This window comes from Oncorhynchus clarkii, chromosome 9 (assembly GCF_045791955.1).
Source record: "Oncorhynchus clarkii lewisi isolate Uvic-CL-2024 chromosome 9, UVic_Ocla_1.0, whole genome shotgun sequence".
Classification (NCBI taxonomy): Eukaryota; Metazoa; Chordata; class Actinopteri; order Salmoniformes; family Salmonidae; genus Oncorhynchus; species Oncorhynchus clarkii.
Genome location: NC_092155.1, coordinates 75,556,168 through 75,576,167, shown reverse-complemented (window position 1 = coordinate 75,576,167; position 20,000 = coordinate 75,556,168). Strand labels below are relative to the sequence as shown.

General features: G+C 44.9%; 1 protein-coding gene across 1 annotated transcript in view; it reads left to right on the top strand.

The window, feature by feature from the left end:
* The window catches only part of LOC139416955 (laminin subunit alpha-5-like), a 250,153-nt gene that overhangs the window by 137,347 nt on the left and 92,806 nt on the right, over positions 1–20,000 (top strand). The window contains exons 24-34 of the mRNA XM_071166167.1: positions 4,109–4,212; positions 5,130–5,283; positions 7,455–7,618; positions 7,784–7,892; positions 11,319–11,398; positions 11,925–12,108; positions 12,395–12,521; positions 13,356–13,495; positions 16,343–16,458; positions 17,152–17,363; positions 18,763–18,964. Coding sequence (XP_071022268.1) covers positions 4,109–4,212; positions 5,130–5,283; positions 7,455–7,618; positions 7,784–7,892; positions 11,319–11,398; positions 11,925–12,108; positions 12,395–12,521; positions 13,356–13,495; positions 16,343–16,458; positions 17,152–17,363; positions 18,763–18,964 — 1,592 coding nt within the window. The remainder of the gene's footprint in view (positions 1–4,108; positions 4,213–5,129; positions 5,284–7,454; positions 7,619–7,783; positions 7,893–11,318; positions 11,399–11,924; positions 12,109–12,394; positions 12,522–13,355; positions 13,496–16,342; positions 16,459–17,151; positions 17,364–18,762; positions 18,965–20,000) is intronic.

Genomic DNA, 20,000 nt, shown 5'->3' with positions numbered 1-20,000 from the left:
TGTAACATCCATCGTCCTCCATGTTGTTGTTGTTGTTGTGTAACATCCATCGTCCTCCATGTTGTTGTTGTTGTGTAACATCCATCATCCTCCATGTTGTTGTTGTTGTTGTTGTTGTTGTGTAACATCCATCGTCCTCCATGTTGTTGTTGTTGTTGTGTAAGGTCCATCGTCCTCCATGTTGTTGTTGTTGTTGTTGAAACGTCCATCGTCCTCCATGTTGTTGTTGTTGTTGTGTAACATCCATCGTCCTCCATGTTGTTGTTGTTGTTGTTGTGTAACATCCATCGTCCTCCCTGTTGTTGTTGTTGTTGTTGTTGTTGTGTAACATCCATCGTCCTCCCTGTTGTTGTTGTTGTGTAACATCCATCGTCCTCCATGTTGTTGTTGTTGTTGTGTAACATCCATCGTCCTCCATGTTGTTGTTGTGTAACATCCATCGTCCTCCCTGTTGTTGTTGTTGTTGTGTAACATCCATCGTTCTCCATGTTGTTGTTGTTGTGTAACATCCATCGTCCTCCATGTTGTTGTTGTTGTTGTGTAACATCCATCGTCCTCCATGTTGTTGTTGTTGTTGTTGTGTAACATCCATCGTCCTCCATGTTGTTGTTGTTGTTGTTGTGTAACATCCATCGTCCTCCATGTTGTTGTTGTTGTTGTGTAACATCCATCGTCCTCCATGTTGTTGTTGTTGTGTAACATCCATCGTCCTCCCTGTAGGACAACGTGTTGTTGTTGTTGTTGTGTAACATCCATCGTCCTCCATGTTGTTGTTGTTGTTGCGTAACATCCATCGTCCTCCCTGTTGTTGTTGTTGTTGTTGTGTAACATCCATCGTCCTCCATGTTGTTGTTGTGTAACATCCATCATCCTCCATGTTGTTGTTGTTGTTGTTGTTGTGTAACATCCATCGTCCTCCATGTTGTTGTTGTTGTTGTGTAACATCCATCGTCCTCCCTGTTGTTGTTGTTGTGTAACATCCATCGTCCTCCATGTTGTTGTTGTTGTTGTTGTGTAACATCCATCGTCCTCCATGTTGTTGTTGTTGTTGTGTAACATCCATCGTCCTCCATGTTGTTGTTGTTGTTGTTGTGTAACATCCATCGTCCTCCATGTTGTTGTTGTTGTTGTGTAACATCCATCGTCCTCCATGTTGTTGTTGTTGTGTAACATCCATCGTCCTCCCTGTAGGACAACGTGTTGTTGTTGTTGTTGTGTAACATCCATCGTCCTCCATGTTGTTGTTGTTGTTGCGTAACATCCATCGTCCTCCCTGTTGTTGTTGTTGTTGTTGTGTAACATCCATCGTCCTCCATGTTGTTGTTGTGTAACATCCATCATCCTCCATGTTGTTGTTGTTGTTGTTGTTGTGTAACATCCATCGTCCTCCATGTTGTTGTTGTTGTTGTGTAACATCCATCGTCCTCCCTGTTGTTGTTGTTGTTGTGTAACATCCATCGTCCTCCATGTTGTTGTTGTTGTTGTTGTGTAACATCCATCGTCCTCCATGTTGTTGTTGTTGTTGTGTAACATCCATCGTCCTCCATGTTGTTGTTGTTGTTGTGTAACATCCATCGTCCTCCATGTTGTTGTTGTTGTTGTTGTGTAACATCCATCGTCCTCCATGTTGTTGTTGTTGTTGTGTAACATCCATCGTCCTCCATGTTGTTGTTGTTGTGTAACATCCATCGTCCTCCCTGTAGGACAACGTGTTGTTGTTGTTGTTGTGTAACATCCATCGTCCTCCATGTTGTTGTTGTTGTTGCGTAACATCCATCGTCCTCCCTGTTGTTGTTGTTGTTGTTGTGTAACATCCATCGTCCTCCCTGTTGTTGTTGTTGTTGTGTAACATCCATCGTCCTCCATGTTGTTGTTGTTGTTGTTGTGTAACATCCATCGTCCTCCATGTTGTTGTTGTTGTTGTGTAACATCCATCGTCCTCCATGTTGTTGTTGTTGTTGTGTAACATCCATCATCCTCCATGTTGTTGTTGTTGTTGTTGTTGTTGTGTAACATCCATCGTCCTCCATGTTGTTGTTGTTGTTGTGTAAGGTCCATCGTCCTCCATGTTGTTGTTGTTGTTGTGTAACATCCATCGTCCTCCATGTTGTTGTTGTTGTTGTTGTGTAACATCCATCGTCCTCCCTGTTGTTGTTGTTGTTGTTGTTGTTGTTGTTGTGTAACATCCATCGTCCTCCCTGTTGTTGTTGTTGTGTAACATCCATCGTCCTCCATGTTGTTGTTGTTGTTGTGTAACATCCATCGTCCTCCATGTTGTTGTTGTGTAACATCCATCGTCCTCCCTGTTGTTGTTGTTGTTGTGTAACATCCATCGTCCTCCATGTTGTTGTTGTTGTTGTTGTGTAACATCCATCGTCCTCCATGTTGTTGTTGTTGTTGTGTAACATCCATCGTCCTCCATGTTGTTGTTGTTGTTGTGTAACATCCATCGTCCTCCATGTTGTTGTTGTTGTTGTGTAAGGTCCATCGTCCTCCCTGTTGTTGTTGTTGTTGTGTAACATCCATCGTCCTCCATGTTGTTGTTGTTGTTGTGTAACATCCATCGTCCTCCATGTTGTTGTTGTTGTTGTGTAACATCCATCGTCCTCCATGTTGTTGTTGTTGTTGTGTAACATCCATCGTCCTCCATGTTGTTGTTGTTGTTGTGTAAGGTCCATCGTCCTCCATGTTGTTGTTGTTGTTGTTGTGTAACATCCATCGTCCTCCATGTTGTTGTTGTTGTTGTGTAACATCCATCGTCCTCCATGTTGTTGTTGTTGTTGTGTAACATCCATCGTCCTCCATGTTGTTGTTGTTGTTGTGTAAGGTCCATCGTCCTCCATGTTGTTGTTGTTGTTGTTGTGTAACATCCATCGTCCTCCATGTTGTTGTTGTTGTTGTGTAACATCCATCGTCCTCCATGTTGTTGTTGTTGTTGTGTAACATCCATCGTCCTCCATGTTGTTGTTGTTGTTGTGTAACATCCATCGTCCTCCATGTTGTTGTTGTTGTTGTGTAAGGTCCATCGTCCTCCCTGTTGTTGTTGTTGTTGTGTAACATCCATCGTCCTCCATGTTGTTGTTGTTGTTGTGTAACATCCATCGTCCTCCATGTTGTTGTTGTTGTTGTGTAACATCCATCGTCCTCCATGTTGTTGTTGTTGTTGTTGTGTAACATCCATCGTCCTCCATGTTGTTGTTGTTGTTGTGTAACATCCATCGTCCTCCATGTTGTTGTTGTTGTTGTGTAACATCCATCGTCCTCCATGTTGTTGTTGTTGTTGTGTAACATCCATCGTCCTCCATGTTGTTGTTGTTGTTGTTGTGTAACATCCATCGTCCTCCATGTTGTTGTTGTTGTTGTGTAACATCCATCGTCCTCCATGTTGTTGTTGTTGTTGTGTAAGGTCCATCGTCCTCCATGTTGTTGTTGTTGTTGTGTAAGGTCCATCGTCCTCCATGTTGTTGTTGTTGTTGTGTAACATCCATCGTCCTCCATGTTGTTGTTGTTGTTGTGTAAGGTCCATCGTCCTCCATGTTGTTGTTGTTGTTGTGTAAGGTCCATCGTCCTCCCTGTTGTTGTTGTTGTTGTGTAAGGTCCATCGTCCTCCATGTTGTTGTTGTTGTTGTGTAACATCCATCGTCCTCCATGTTGTTGTTGTTGTGTAAGGTCCATCGTCCTCCATGTTGTTGTTGTTGTTGTGTAAGGTCCATCGTCCTCCCTGTTGTTGTTGTTGTTGTGTAAGGTCCATCGTCCTCCATGTTGTTGTTGTTGTTGTGTAAGGTCCATCGTCCTCCATGTTGTTGTTGTTGTTGTGTAACATCCATCGTCCTCCATGTTGTTGTTGTTGTTGTGTAACATCCATCGTCCTCCATGTTGTTGTTGTTGTTGTTGTTGTTGTGTAACATCCATCGTCCTCCATGTTGTTGTTGTTGTTGTGTAACATCCATCGTCCTCCATGTTGTTGTTGTTGTTGTGTAAGGTCCATCGTCCTCCCTGTGGTGTTATTGCCCAGTGCATAATACATTGCGACACAGGACATTTGCCATCATGTATATGATTTAAATAGATGACTTGTGATTGATGTGGAGTCTGTTTTTAACCCCAGGACTACCTGGTGCTCCTGCCCAGTGCCTACTATGAAGCTCCCATTCTCCAGATCAAAGTGACTGAGCCATGCTCCTACAGGCCTGCCCCAGATACCAGCCACAAGTAGGTCCTCTTCCTCCTCCTCCTCTTCCTCCTCCTCTACCCTCCTCCTCTTCTTCCTCCTCCTCTACCCTCCTCCTCCTCCACCTCCTCTACCCTCCTCCTCCTCTACCCTCCTCCTCTTCCACCTCCTCCTCTTCCTCCTCTTCCTCCTCCTCCTCTACCCTCCTCCTCTTCCACCTCCTACTCTTCTTCCTCCTCCACTACCCTCCTCCTCTTCCACCTCCTCCTCTTCCTCCTCCTCCTCTTCTTCCTCCTCCTCTACCCTCCTCTTCTTCCTCCTCCTCTACCCTCCTCCTCTTCCACCTCCTCCTCTTCTTCCTCCTCCTCTACCCTCCTCCTCTTCCACCTCCTCCTCTTCCTCCTCCTCTTCTTCCTCCTCCTCTACCCTCCTCCTCTTCCACCTCCTCCTCTTCCTCCTCCTCCTCTACCCTCCTCCTCCTCTTCCACCTCCTCCTCTTCCTCCTCCTCTACCCTCCTCCTCTTCCACCTCCTCCTCTTCCTCCTCCTCCTCTACCCTCCTCCTCTTCCTCCTCCTCCTCTACCCTCCTCCTCCTCCTCCTCTTCTTCCCCCTCCTCCTCTTCCACCTCCTCCTCTTCCCTCCTCCTCTTCCTCCTCCTCCTCTACCCTCCTCCTCTTCCCCCTCTTCTTTCATCTCCTTCCTCTTTCACCTCCTCCTCCTCTTCTACTTCTTCCACCTCCTCCTCTTCATCCTCTTCTTCGTCTTCATCCTCCTCCCCCCCTTTGTCCATCTATTTGTCTGTTGCATTGGATGTTAATCACAAACCCCCTTGAAAGTCATATTATTTTGGTACAATCTGTTTTCTAAAGGCTCAGTATTTCTGTAATATAATGTATTACAGCAATAGAATATAATTGAACTTGTCTCTCTGTGTCTCTCTGTGTCTCTCCCTGATAGCTGTTTGCTCTACAAGTATCTGTCTCTGGATGGGTTCCCCTCCATCTCTGGTAACGATGCCAGCTGCAGGTTCGACAACCACCTGCCCAGACCCTGTCACCAGGAGAGGATCACCCCTCTCCACCCGGACATGGCCGTCTGCAGTGGCAGCAATGTGAGTAGAGAAGGAGAGTAGTGCGTGTGTGTGTGTGTGTGTGTGTGTGTGTGTGTGTGTGTGTGTGTGTGTGTGTGTGTGTGTGTGTGTGTGTGTGTGTGTGTGTGTGTGTGTGTGTGTGTGTGTGTGTGTGTGTGTGTGTGTGTGTGTGGGTGATTGTGTGTGTGGGTGATTGTGTGTGTGATGGTGTGTGTGTGTGGGTGATTGTGTGTGTGGGTGATGGTGTGTGTGTGTGTGGTTGATGGTGTGTGTGTGTGATGGTGTGTGTGTGTGTGTGTGATGGTGTGTGTGTGTAATGGTATGGATGAGTATGTTATAACTTTAAATGTAATGACTGAACACTGATTGAAATAGGGTCTCTCCTCTCTCAGCTAAATGTCCAGATGTATAGCTGGGTTAACACTGACTGTCTCTCCTCTCTCAGCTAAATGTCCAGATTCATAGTTGGGTTAACACTGATGGAAATAGGGTCTCTCCTCTCTCAGCTAAATGTCCAGATGCATAGCTGGGTTAACACTGACTGTCTCTCCTCTCTCAGCTAAATGTCCAGATGCATAGCTGGGTTAACACTGACTGAAATAGGGTCTCTCCTCTCTCAGCTAAATGTCCAGAAGCATAGCTGGCTTAACACTGACTGAAATAGGGTCTCTCCTCTCTCAGCTAAATGTCCAGATGTATGGCTGGGTTAACACTGACTGTCTCTCCTCTCTCAGCTAAATGTCCAGATGCATAGCTGGGTTAACACTGACTGAAATAGGGTCTCTCCTCTCTCAGCTAAATGTCCAGATGTATGGCTGGGTTAACACTGACTGTCTCTCCTCTCTCAGCTAAATGTCCAGATGTATGGCTGGGTTAACACTGACTGTCTCTCCTCTCTCAGCTAAATGTCCAGATGTATAGCTGGGTTAACACTGACTGTCTCTCCTCTCTCAGCTAAATGTCCAGATGCATAGCTGGGTTAACACTGACTGTCTCTCCTCTCTCAGCTAAATGTCCAGATGCATAGCTGGGTTAACACTGACTGTCTCTCCTCTCTCAGCTAAATGTCCAGATGCATAGCTGGGTTAACACTGACTGTCTCTCCTCTCTCAGCTAAATGTCCAGATGTATAGCTGGGTTAACACTGACTGTCTCTCCTCTCTCAGCTAAATGTCCAGATGCATAGCTGGGTTAACACTGACTGTCTCTCCTCTCTCAGCTAAATGTCCAGATGCATAGCTGGGTTAACACTGACTGTCTCTCCTCTCTCAGCTAAATGTCCAGATGCATAGCTGGGTTAACACTGACTGTCTCTCCTCTCTCAGCTAAATGTCCAGATGTATAGCTGGGTTAACACTGACTGTCTCTCCTCTCTCAGCTAAATGTCCAGATGTATAGCTGGGTTAACACTGACTGTCTCTCCTCTCTCAGCTAAATGTCCAGATTCATAGTTGGGTTAACACTGATTGAAATAGGGTCTCTCCTCTCTCAGCTAAATGTCCAGATGCATAGCTGGGTTAACACTGACTGTCTCTCCTCTCTCAGCTAAATGTCCAGATGCATAGCTGGGTTAACACTGACTGAAATAGGGTCTCTCCTCTCTCAGCTAAATGTCCAGATGTATGGCTGGGTTAACACTGACTGTCTCTCCTCTCTCAGCTAAATGTCCAGATGCATAGCTGGGTTAACACTGACTGAAATAGGGTCTCTCCTCTCTCAGCTAAATGTCCAGATGTATAGCTGGGTTAACACTGACTGTCTCTCCTCTCTCAGCTAAATGTCCAGATGCATAGCTGGGTTAACACTGACTGAAATAGGGTCTCTCCTCTCTCAGCTAAATGTCCAGATGCATAGCTGGGTTAACACTGATTGAAATAGGGTCTCTCCTCTCTCAGCTAAATGTCCAGATGTATAGCTGGGTTAACACTGACTGAAATAGGGTCTCTCCTCTCTCAGCTAAATGTCCAGATGCATAGCTGGGTTAACACTGATTGAAATAGAGTCTCTCCTCTCTCAGCTAAATGTCCAGATGTATAGCTGGGTTAACACTGACTGAAATAGGGTCTCTCCTCTCTCAGCTAAATGTCCAGATGCATAGCTGGGTGAACACTGACTGTCTCTCCTCTCTCAGCTAAATGTCCAGAAGCATATCTGGGTTAACATGGACTGAAATAGGGTCTCTCCTCTCTCAGCTAAATGTCCAGATGCGTAGTCGTGTGCCCCGTCCCGGGGACTATGTTCTGGTGGTAGAATACGCCAGTGAGGAGGAAGCACCACAGACCATCTCTGTGTCCGTCAACACACCTGGCGGAAGGACACACCAGCACCACGTCACGGTGCTGCCCTGCAAATACAGGTGTGTGTGTGTGTTTTGTTTTGTTTGCAGCTGTTGCTCTCAATATAAGAAGCTGGCTGCCATTGGTGTGTCATGAATGGATGTTATCTCTTCTCAATGTGTAGCCTGACCGATCATTCATCTCTGTCTCTCTCTCTCTCTCTCTCTCTCTCTCTCTCTGTGTAGTTTCCTGTGTCGGGTGGTAACCATCGATGAGATGAATCGCGTGGCTGTCTTTACTCTCCCTACTGATGCTGAGGTCCAACTGATCGCTGACAGAGCCAGCTTCCTCCTGGTAATACTGTTTATATAGACATGTTAGGTATATTTAGCAGACACTCTTATGCTGACTGATTTACAGGAGCGGTGAAGGTTAAGTGCCTTGCTCAAGGGCATATTGACAGGTTTTTCAACTAGTCGGCTTCTGGATTCAAACCAGCGACCTTTCGGGTTACTGGCTCAACGCTCTCTACCGCTAGGCTACCTGCCGCTTTATCAACATGATGGGTTAAACCCAGAGCAGTCGATGGTCAGCAGTGCTTGGTTTTTAAATCATCTCTCTTTTCTCCTGAAATGTGCATTCATTCACTTACCTTCATGGATTTGAAAAAGAAAAATTATTGTAGGCCCATGCCTACACCAAACCAATGTTTTTAAACTAGTGGTAAGTAGTGAACACTTTATTTATTTATTTATTTTATTTCACCTTTATTTAACCAGGTAGGCCAGTTGAGAACACCTTTATTTAACCAGGTAGGCTAGTTGAGAACACCTTTATTTAACCAGGTAGGCTAGTTGAGAACATCTTTATTTAACCTGGTAGGCTAGTTGAGAACACCTTTATTTAACCAGGTAGGCTAGTTGAGAACACCTTTATTTAACCAGGTAGGCCAGTTGAGAACACCTTTATTTAACCAGGTAGGCTAGTTGAGAACACCTTTATTTAACCAGGTAGGCTAGTTGAGAACACCTTTATTTAACCAGGTAGGCTAGTTGAGAACACCTTTATTTAACCAGGTAGGCTAGTTGAGAACACCTTTATTTAACCAGGTAGGCCAGTTGAGAACACCTTTATTTAACCAGGTAGGCTAGTTGAGAACACCTTTATTTAACCAGGTAGGCTAGTTGAGAACACCTTTATTTAACCAGGTAGGCTAGTTGAGAACACCTTTATTTAACCAGGTAGGCTAGTTGAGAACACCTTTATTTAACCAGGTAGGCTAGTTGAGAACACTTTTATTTAACCAGGTAGGCTAGTTGAGAACACCTTTATTTAACCAGGTAGGCTAGTTGAGAACACCTTTATTTAACCAGGTAGGCTAGTTGAGAACACCTTTATTTAACCAGGTAGGCCAGTTGAGAACACCTTTATTTAACCAGGTAGGCTAGTTGAGAACACCTTTATTTAACCAGGTAGGCTAGTTGAGAACACCTTTATTTAACCAGGTAGGCCAGTTGAGAACACCTTTATTTAACCAGGTAGGCCAGTTGAGAACACCTTTATTTAACCAGGTAGGCTAGTTGAGAACACCTTTATTTAACCAGGTAGGCTAGTTGAGAACACCTTTATTTAACCAGGTAGGCCAGTTGAGAACACCTTTATTTAACCAGGTAGGTCAGTTGAGAACAAGTTCTCATTTGCAACTGCGACCTGGCCAAGATAAAGCATAGCAGTGTGAACAGACAACAACACAGAAGTTACACATGGAATAAACAAAACATACAGTCAATAATACAGTAGAACAAAAGAAAACAAAAAGTCTGTATACAGTGAGTGCACATGAGGTAAGTTAAGGAAATAAATAGGCCATGGTGGCGAAGTAATTACAATATAGCAATTAAACACTGGAGTGGTAGATCGGCAGAAGATGAATGTGCAAGTAGAGATACTGGGGTGCAAAGGAGCAAGATAAATAAACAAATATCAGTATGGGGATGAGGTAGGTAGATAGATGGGCTGTTTACAGATAGGCTATGTACAGGTGCAGTGATCTGTAAAATGCTCTGACAGCTGGTGCTTATCCCTAGTAAGGGGGATGTGAGTCTCCAGCTTCAGAGATTTTTGCAATTCGTTCCAGTCATGGGCAGCAGAGAACTGGAAGGAAAGACGACCAAAGGAGAAATTGGCTTTGGGGGTGACCAGTGAGATATACCTGCTGGAGCGCGTGCTACGAGTGGGTCCTGCTATGGTGACCAGTGAGCTGAGATAAGGCGGGGCTTTACCTAGCAGAGACTTGTAGATAACCTGTAGCCAGTGGGTTTGGCGACGAGTATGAAGCGAGGGCCAACCAACGAGAGCGTACAGGTCGCAATGGTGGGTAGTGTATGGGGCTTTGGTGACAATACACTGTGATAGACTGCATCCAGTTTGTTGAGTAGAGTGTTGGAGGCTATTTTATAGATGACATCACCGAAGTCGAGGATCGGTAGGATGGTCAGTTTTACGAGGGTATGTTTGGCAGCATGAGTGAAGGATGCTTTGTTGCGATATAGGAAGCCGATTCTAGATTTAATTTTGGATTGGAGATGCTTAATGTGAGTCTGAAAGGAGAGTTTACACACTAACCAGACACCCAGGTATTTGTAGTTGTCCACATATTTTAAGTCAGAACCGTTCAGGGTAGTGATGCTGGACAGGCGGGCAGGTGCGGGCAGCGATCGATTGAAAATCATGCATTTAGTTTTACATGCGTTTAAGAGCAGTTCGAGGCCACGGAAGGAGAGTTGTATGGCATTGAAGCTCGTCTGGAGGTTAGTTAACACAGTGTCCAAGGAGGGGCCAGAAGTATACAGAATGGTGTCGTCTGCGTAGAGGTGGATCAGAGAATCACCAGCAGCAAGAGCAACATCATTGATGTATACAGAAAAGATAGTTGGTCCGAGAATTTAACCCTGTGGCACACCCATAGAGACTGTCAGAGGTCCAGACAACAACAGGCCCTTCGATTTGACACACTGAACTCTATCAGAGAAGTAGTTGGTAAACCAGGCGAGGCAATCATTTGAGAAACCAAGGCTGTCGAGTCTGCCAATAAGAATTTTGTGATTGACAGAGTCGAAAGCCTTGGCCAGGTCGATGACTACGGCTGCACAGTAATGTCTCTTATCGATGGCGGTTATGATGTCGTTTAGAACCTTGAGCGTGGCCGAGGTGCACCCGTGACCAGCTCTGAAACCTTCAGGAGGGAGCAGAGATTATTGGGACGCAGCCATTGTTTGACCATCAAATCATGTTTCAAAGGTGATCTTTATCGGAAGAGGCACAAGACAAGGCTGTCACCTTTCGCCCTTTGGATTTGCGTCGGTTGAAGGTTCTCTGCATCCATTTTTTTTTTATCTCAATATCAAATCGTTTCTTGGAAGCAATTAATTGTTTTCAATTAAAATGGTAAAGAATAAACAAAAATAGCTTCTTAGCAAAGGGCAATTTGTCAAGCAAGAATTTTACTAGGACTGTCTCAGAGTGGTCTGTGTGGGGAGGGGAAAACTGAAAATTTGCTGTCATTGACAAAGAGGTGTGGAACTTTCTTTCTTATTGGTCTATTAACTAATTTAGCGCATGGTGATGTCACCATGGAAGGCCAAAACTCCAACCCACCAAAACGGGCTCTTATACTAAAAGGGCATTTTCGCAATATTATTCCAAGCTCATAGTGTGGAAATATGTATAAAACACAGGAAAATCACATTTTTAAGGAACCTTTGTTGATCTTTCTTCCAGCACAAGGTGTACCTGGTTCCTCGGGAGAAGTTCACTATGGAATACCTGGCGCCTAAGGTCCACTGTATCTCACCTGACAGGTAAACAGACCATGTACCTTTAATATCACCTAGACTTACTGTAGATACACTGTATCTCGTACTGTAGGTACACTGTATCCCACCTGACAGGTAACCAGACCAAGTGCCTTTACTATCACCTAGACTTACTGTAGGTCCACTCTCTTTTCTCCCTTCCCCTCTGTTCCTCCCTCCATTCTCCACTTCTCTCTTCCCCTTTCCTCTTTCCCTTCTCTTCTTCTCTCTTCTCCTCTCTTCTCTTCCCCTTTCCTCTTCTCCTCTCTTCTCGTCCCCTCTTCCCTCACACCTCCTTTCCTCTCCTTCTACCCTCTCTCTCCCTCCTACCCTACACTACCCTCTCCTCTCCCTCTACCCCCTCCCTCCTCTCCCTCTACCCTCTCTTCTTCCTCTACCCTTTCCCTCCCTCCCACCCTCTCCCTTCCCCTCCTCTTCCTCTACACTCTTCCCTCCCTCCTACCCTCTCCTCTTCCTCTACCCTCTCCTTTCCCTTCTTCTTCCACTCCCTCCTCTATTTCTCCCTCCCCAGTTCGTCCTGTATCGCGTCGAGGTTCCAGACCCCGTCTGATTCGCTGGTGTTGAAGGAAGGTCAAGGGTTATCGGTCCAGGAGCCTGTCCTGGCCTCCCCTGATGACCCCCCCCTAGAGCCGGCAGGAGCCCATCCTCCCACCGCGGCGGATAACGTGGACCACTTCCGCCTTGATAACAGCCAGGTGCCTCTTCAAATATATTTGATTTTGTCGTCATTTTACTCCGCTACCTGGTCTAGGACATTTTTATTTGGGAACCTCTTTCTCAAGAGAGAGCTGACCTTAGGTGTTCATTTATTATCAAAAAGCAACAACTCATTTATTATATCTCCAAGCTTTCTAGATCTCCTCTCATAGTCAGTCCCCACAGATTGATAACGTATTCTGAAAGTCACATACTTCTCGTTTTCTGCCAAACAATGACTTCAGGGATCCATGTAAATATCTTCTGTCTCTTCTTGTACTCCAGAATGCAGCAGTGTACTCTGGCCGTGTCCATACTCTGGGTCGCTATGTGTTCATCCTCCACTACCACCAGCCCCTCCACCCCACTTACCCTGTCCAGGTCTTCATCAACGGGGGACGCATCTGGCAGGGTGAGCCCACTAACCCACACCAATCTGTCGATCGTGATCTACTGGTCAATCTTCAAGGCATTCCTAGTCAAGCATTTATGTATAAAAGCCAACGATGAAGCCATGTCTCATTTTAGGTCCTACAAATGCTCAATAACAGAATACTTTTAGGACTTTCATGAATGAGTCGAATGAGCAAAACACAGGAACCAAGTACGGAGACTGAAAAATCAGTTGAATCTTTTGACAGTTGAATCTTTTGACAGTTGAATCTTTTGACAGTTGAATCTTTTGACATTTGAATCTTTTGGCATTTGAATCTTTTGACAGTTGAATCTTTTGACAGTGGAATCTTTTGACAGTTGAATCTTTTGACATTTGAATCTTTTGACAGTTGAATCTTTTGACAGTTGAATCTTTTGACAGTTGAATCTTTTGACAGTGGAATCTTTTGACAGTGGAATCTTTTGACAGTTGAATCTTTTGACAGTTGAATCTTTTGACATTTGAATCTTTTGACAGTTGAATCTTTTGACAGTTGAATCTTTTGACAGTTGAATCTTTTGACAGTTGAATCTTTTGACAGTTGAATCTTTTGACAGTTGAATCTTTTGACAATTGAATCTTTTGACAGTTGAATCTTTTGACAGTTGAATCTTTTGACAGTTGAATCTTTTGACAAATGAATCTTTTGACAGTTGAATCTTTTGACAGTTGAATCTTTTGACAGTTGAATCTTTTGACAGTTGAATCTTTTGACAGTTGAATCTTTTGACAGTTGAATCTTTTGACAGTTGAATCTTTTGACAGTTGTATTCTCTTTGTGATTTTGAATGATCATCATTCCTCTTCCAGGCCATGCCAACGCCTCCTTCTGTCCCCATGGTTATGGTTGCCGTAGCGTTCTGATCTCCGAGAACCAGATCATTCTGCACGTGACGGACAACGAGATCTTCCTGACTGTCCAGGTCCCCGATGGCAAAACACTCTGGCTGGTGAGTTCATCCAGGAAGACTGGGCCAATTTCTACACTGTACTGAAAGATACTCCCGAGTGGCGCAGCGGTCTAAGACACTGCATCTCAGTGCAAGAATCCAGGCTGTATCACATCCGACCGTGGATGGAATCCCATAGGGCAGCGCACAATTGGCCCAGGTTTGGCCGGGGTAGGCTGTCATTGTAAATAAGAATTTGTTCTTAACTGACTTGCCTAGTTAAATAAAGGTTAAATAAATACACAGATCCTGTGATTTTAGCTCAGCTCTCACACCAAACCTCACATTGTCTCTCACACCAAACCTCACATTGTCTCTCACACCTAACCTCACCTGGTCTCTCACACCAAACCTCACGTTGTCTCTCACACCAAACCTCACATTGTCTCTCACACCAAACCTCACATTGTCTCTCACACCAAACCTCACATTGTCTCTCACACCAAACCTCACATTGTCTCTCACACCAAACCTCACCTTGTCTCTCACACCAAACCTCACATTGTCTCTCACACCAAACCTCACATTGTCTCTCACACCAAACCTCACATTGTCTCTCACACCAAACCTCACATTGTCTCTCACACCAAACCTCACATTGTCTCTCACACCAAACCTCACATTGTCTCTCACACCAAACCTCACATTGTCTCTCACACCAAACCTCACCTTGTCTCTCACACCAAACCTCACCTTGTCTCTCACACCAAACCTCACATTGTCACAGTAAGAAAGAAACTGCACTACTACTTGTAACGGCTGTCTACTACTTCAGAACTCTGGATATTTAAAATAAATTATACATTTCTAATTTATACCTGTTACTTATGTTTCTATTAGGACTAAGTTCTGGTGGTGAACAACCTATGGAATCTATATAACCTATAAAATCTATAGAACCAATAGAATCTATACAGTCTATAGAATCTATAGAACCTATAGAATCTATATAACTTATGGAATCTATAGAACCTATATAATCTATATAACCTATGGAATATATATGACCAATAAAATCTATAGAATCTATATAACCTATGGAATCTATATAACCTATATAACCTATGGAATCTATAGAACCAGTTTAATCTATATAACCTATAGAATCTATAGAACCTATAGAATCTATATAACCTATGGAATATATATGACCAATAAAATCTATAGAACCTATAGAATCTATATAACGTATGGAATCTATATAACCTATAGAATCTATAGAACCTATATAATCTATACAGTCTGTAGAATCTATAGAATATATATAACCTATGGAATCTACAGAACCAATTTAATCTATATAACCTATAGAATCTATACAACCTATGGAATATATATGACCTATAGAATCTATACATCCGATATAATTTATACAACTTATGGAATATATTACCTATAGAATAAATACTAACTATAGAATATATATACAACCTATGGAGTCTATATAACCTATGGAATCTATACAACCTATGGAATATATAGAACCTATAGAATCTATACAACCTATAGAATATATACAACCTATGGAGTCTATATAACCAATGGAATCTATACAACCTATAGAACCTGTATAATCTATACAACCTATGGAATCTATATAACCTATAACCTATGGAATCTATACACGCTATGGAATCTATATAACCTATAACCTATGGAATCTATACAAGCTATGGAATTTATACAACCCATATAATCTATACAACCTATAGAATCTATACAAGGTATGGAATCTATATAACCTATAACCTATGGAATCTATACAACCTATAGAATCTATACAACCCATATAATCTATATAACCTATATAATCTATACAACCCATATAATCTATATAACCTATGGAATCTATACAACCCATATAATCTATATAACCTATAGAATCTATACAACCCATATAATCTATATAACCTATGGAATTTATACAACCCATATAATCTATATAACCTATGGAATCTATACAACCCATATAATCTATATAACCTATGGAATCTATACAACCCATATAATCTATATAACCTATGGAATCTATACAACCCATATAATCTATATAACCTATAGAATCTATACAACCCATATAATCTATATAACCTATAGAATCTATATAACCTATAGAATCTATACAACCCATATAATCTATATAACCTATAGAATCTATATAACGTATAGAATCTATATAACCTATAACCTATGGAATCTATATAACCTATGGAATCTATACAAGCTATGGAATCTACACAACCTATATAATCTATACAACCTATGGAATCTATATAACCTATGGAATCTATACAACCTATAGAATCTATATAACCTATGGAATCTATACAACCTATAGAATCTATATAACCTATAGAATCTATACATGCTATGGAATCTATATAACCTATGGAATCTATACAACCTATAGAATCTATATAACCTATGGAATCTATACAACCTATAGAATCTATACAACCCATATAATCTATATAACGTATAGAATCTATATAACCTATAGAATCTATATAACCTATAGAATCTACACACCCTATATAATCCATATAACCTATAGAATCTATATAACCTATAGAATCTATACAACCCATATAATCTATATAACCTATAGAATCTATATAACGTATAGAATCTATATAACCTATAACCTATGGAATCTATACAAGCTATGGAATCTACACAACCTATATTATCTATACAACCTATAGAATCTATATAACCTATATAATCTATATAACCTATAGAATCTATACAACCCATATAATCTATATAACCTATAGAATCTATATAACCTATAGAATCTATATAACTTATAGAATCTATATAACCTACCATCATTGTGTGTGTCAGGACTATGTTCTGGTGGTACCCGAGAGCAGCTACAGCTACAGGTACCTGTCTGAAGAACCTCTGGACAAATCATATGACTTCATCAGCAACTGTGGACAGAACAGCTTCTACATCAAGTGAGTTTACTGTACAGCATTTCTGTGTCTATATTGATGTTGTTAAAAGCTAATACAAGTGACAGTAGTTGTTGCTAAACAGCTGAACAGATATACTTGCTCAAATTGAATTTCAGTACCCAGAACCAAATCTCACCCGGTCAGTAGCTGGGCAGTAGTCTGTCACTAGAGACTCACTAGAAACTCACTAGAGACTCACTAGAGACTCACTAGAGACTTAGTAGAGACTCACTAGAGACTCACTAGAGACTCACTAGAGACTTACTAGAGACTCACTAGAGACTCACTAAAGACTCACTAGAGATTCACTAGAGACTCACTAGAGACTTACTAGATACTCACTAGAGACTTACTAGAGACTCACTAGAGATTCACTAGAGACTCACTAGAGACTCACTAGAGACTCACTAGAGACTTACTGGAGACTCACTAGAGACTCACTAGAGACTTACTAGAGACTCACTAGAGACTCACTAGAGACTCACTAGAGACTTACTAGAGACTCACTAGAGACTTACTAGAGACTCACTAGAGACTCACTTAAGTGTGAATAACCCCTCCTCCTATGTTCCTTTGTCCCCCCTCTCTCTCTTCCCCCTCTCCCCCCATCTCTTCCCCCTCTCCCCCCATCTCCTCCCCTCTCTCGCCCTCTCTCCACCCCCCTGCCTCTCTCCACCCCCCCACCCTCTCCAGTCCTGCCACAGCCTCTCCATTCTGTCGTAGTTCAGCCATATCTCTCTCTGCGTTCTTCAACAACGGTGCCTTGCCCTGCGGATGCCATGAGGTGGGCGCGGACAGTGATACCTGCCAACCCTTCGGCGGGCAGTGCCAGTGCAGACCTAACGTCATCGGCAGGGACTGCTCACAGTGTGCCACGGGCTACTGGGGGTTCCCCAACTGTAGAGGTGAGTCACTACACAGGGCCTGGCTGAATGTCATTTAGTTTAATATCTAGGAGGAGGGATGTGGGATGGAGGAGGGATGGAGGAGGAGGAGGGAGGAGGAGGGATGGGGGGAGGAGGAGAGAGGAAGAGTGAGGATGGAGGTGAAGGGAGGATAGATGGAGGAGAAGGGAGGAGGAGGGAGGAGAAGGGAGCAAGGATGGGGGAGTAGGGATGGGGGAGAAGTGAGGAGGGATGGAGGAGAAGAGAGGAGGAGGGAGGAGAAGGGAGGAAGGATGGGGGAGAAGTGAGGAGGGATGGATTGAGGAGTGTTGAGGGAGGAGGGATGGAGGGAGGGAGGAGTGTTGTGGGAGGAGGGATGGATGGAGGGAGGAGGGATGGAGGGAGGAGTGTTGAGGGAGGAGGGATGGAGGAAGGAGGGATGGATGGAGGAGGGATGGAGGGAGGAGTTTTGAGGGAGGAGGGATGGAGGGAGGAGTGTTGAGAGAGGGGGGAGGGATGGAGGGAGGAGTGTTGAGGGAGGAATGTTGAGGGAGGAGGTATGGAGGGAGGTGGGAGGAGTGTTGAGGGATGGGGGAGAAGTGAGGAAGTATGGAGGGAGAAGTGTTGAGGGAGGAGTGTTGAGGGATGAGGGATGGAGGGAGGAGTGTTGAGGGAGGAGTGTTGAGGGATGAGGGATGGAGGGAGGAGTCTTGAGGGAGGATTGAGGAGTGTTGAGGGGTTAGGGATGGAGGGAGGAGGGATGGAGTGTTGAGGGAGGAGGGAGGAGTGTTGAGGGAGGAGGGATGGAGGGATGGAGGTAGGGGTGATGGAGTGTTGAGGAAGGAGGGATGGAGGGATGGAGGGAGGGGTGATGGAGTGTTGAGGGAGGAGGGATGGAGGGATGGAGGGAGGGGTGATGGAGTGTTGAGGGATGAGTGTTGAGGGAGGTGGGATGGAGGGAGGAGGGATGGAGGGAGGAGTGTTGAGGGAGGAGTGATGGAGGGAGGAGTGTTGAGGGAGGAGGGATGGAGGGAGGAGTGTTGAAGGAGGAGGGATGGAGGGAGGAGTGTTGAGGGAGGAGTGATGGAGGGAGGAGTGTTGAGGGATGGGGGATGGAGGGAGGAGCGATGGAGGGAGGAGTGTTGAGGGAGGAGGGATGGAGGGAGGAGGGATGAGGGATGGAGGGAGGAGTGATGGGGGATGGTGAGGAGGGAGGTGGGATGGGGGATGAGGAGGAGGGATTGGGGAGGAGGGAGGAGAGATGGGGGATGGGAGGAGGGAGAACTGAATGTGTTTATTGTACTGTTTGTCCTTGTATTCATTCACTTCTACACCACACTAACTCTCCTCTCCTCTCCTCTCCTCTCCTCTCCTCTCCTCTCCTCTCCTCTCCTCTCCTCTCCTCTCCTCTCCCCTGCAGTGTGTCAGTGTGGTACACGGCTGTGTGAGCCGGTGACTGGAGACTGTATCTGCCCACCGAGGACCCTGCTCCCAGAGTGTATCCAGTGTGAGCCCCAGACGTTCGGCTGTCATCCTCTGGTCGGCTGTGAGGTCTGCAACTGCTCCCATCCTGGGGTCACCACCCCCAACGTCAGCTGTGACACCGACAGTGGACAGTGCAGGTAAAACCAACTAAAGTACCTGTGGCCAACTGGGTTCTAGAGGCGGTGTTCTAGAGGCGGGGTTCTAGAGGTGGGGTTCTAGAGGCAGGGTTTTAGCGGTGGGGTTCTAGAGGTGGGGTTCTAGGGGTGGGGTTCTAGAGGTGGGGTTCTAGGGGTGGGGTTCTAGAGGCGGGGTTCTAGAAGCGGGGTTCTAGAGACATTGATACATCTGGCCAGCTCAACTCTTAAACAGAGACATCTGGCCTGCTCAACTCTTAAACGGAGACATCGATACATCTGGCCTGCTCAACTCTTAAACGGAGACATCTGGCCTGCTCAACTCTTAAACGGAGACATCTGGCCTGCTCAACTCTTAAACGGAGACATCTGGCCTGCTCAACTCTTAAATGGAGACATCTGGCCAGCTCAACTCTTAAACGGAGACATCTGGCCTACATCGGTACATCTTTGGGTGCTGTAACCTAGGAGTTATAAAGATTGAATGAAAAGACATTCAGTACTCCTATAGGTCAGGGGAACTGAGGACAAGGCATCAGATGAGCCTCTTGTACCCTCCCTGTCCTCTCCTCTCCTCCCCTCTCCTCTCCTCCCCTTTCATTCCCTCCCCTCTCCTCCCCTCCCCTCTCCTTTCCTCCACTCTCCTTCCCTCTCTTCCCCTCCCTCTCCTCCCCTACCGTCTCCTCTCCTCTCCTCCCCTCTCTTCCCCTCTCTTCCCCTCCCTCTCCTCTCCTCTCCTTCCCTCTCTTCCCCTCCCTCTCCTCCCCTACCGTCTCCTCTCCTCTCCTCTCTTCCCCTCTCTTCCCCTCCCTCTCTTCCCCTCCCTCTCCTCCCCTCCCCTCTCTTCCCCTCCCTCTCCTCTCCTCTCCTCTCCTCTCTCCTCCCCTCTCTTCCCCTCTCTTCCCCTCCCTCTCTTCCCCTCCCTCTCCTCCCCTCCCCTCTCTTCCCCTCCCTCTCCTCCCCTCCCCTCTCCTCCCCTCTCTTCCCCTCTCTTCCCCTCCCTCTCCTCCGCTCCCCTCTCTTCCCCTCCCTCTCTTCC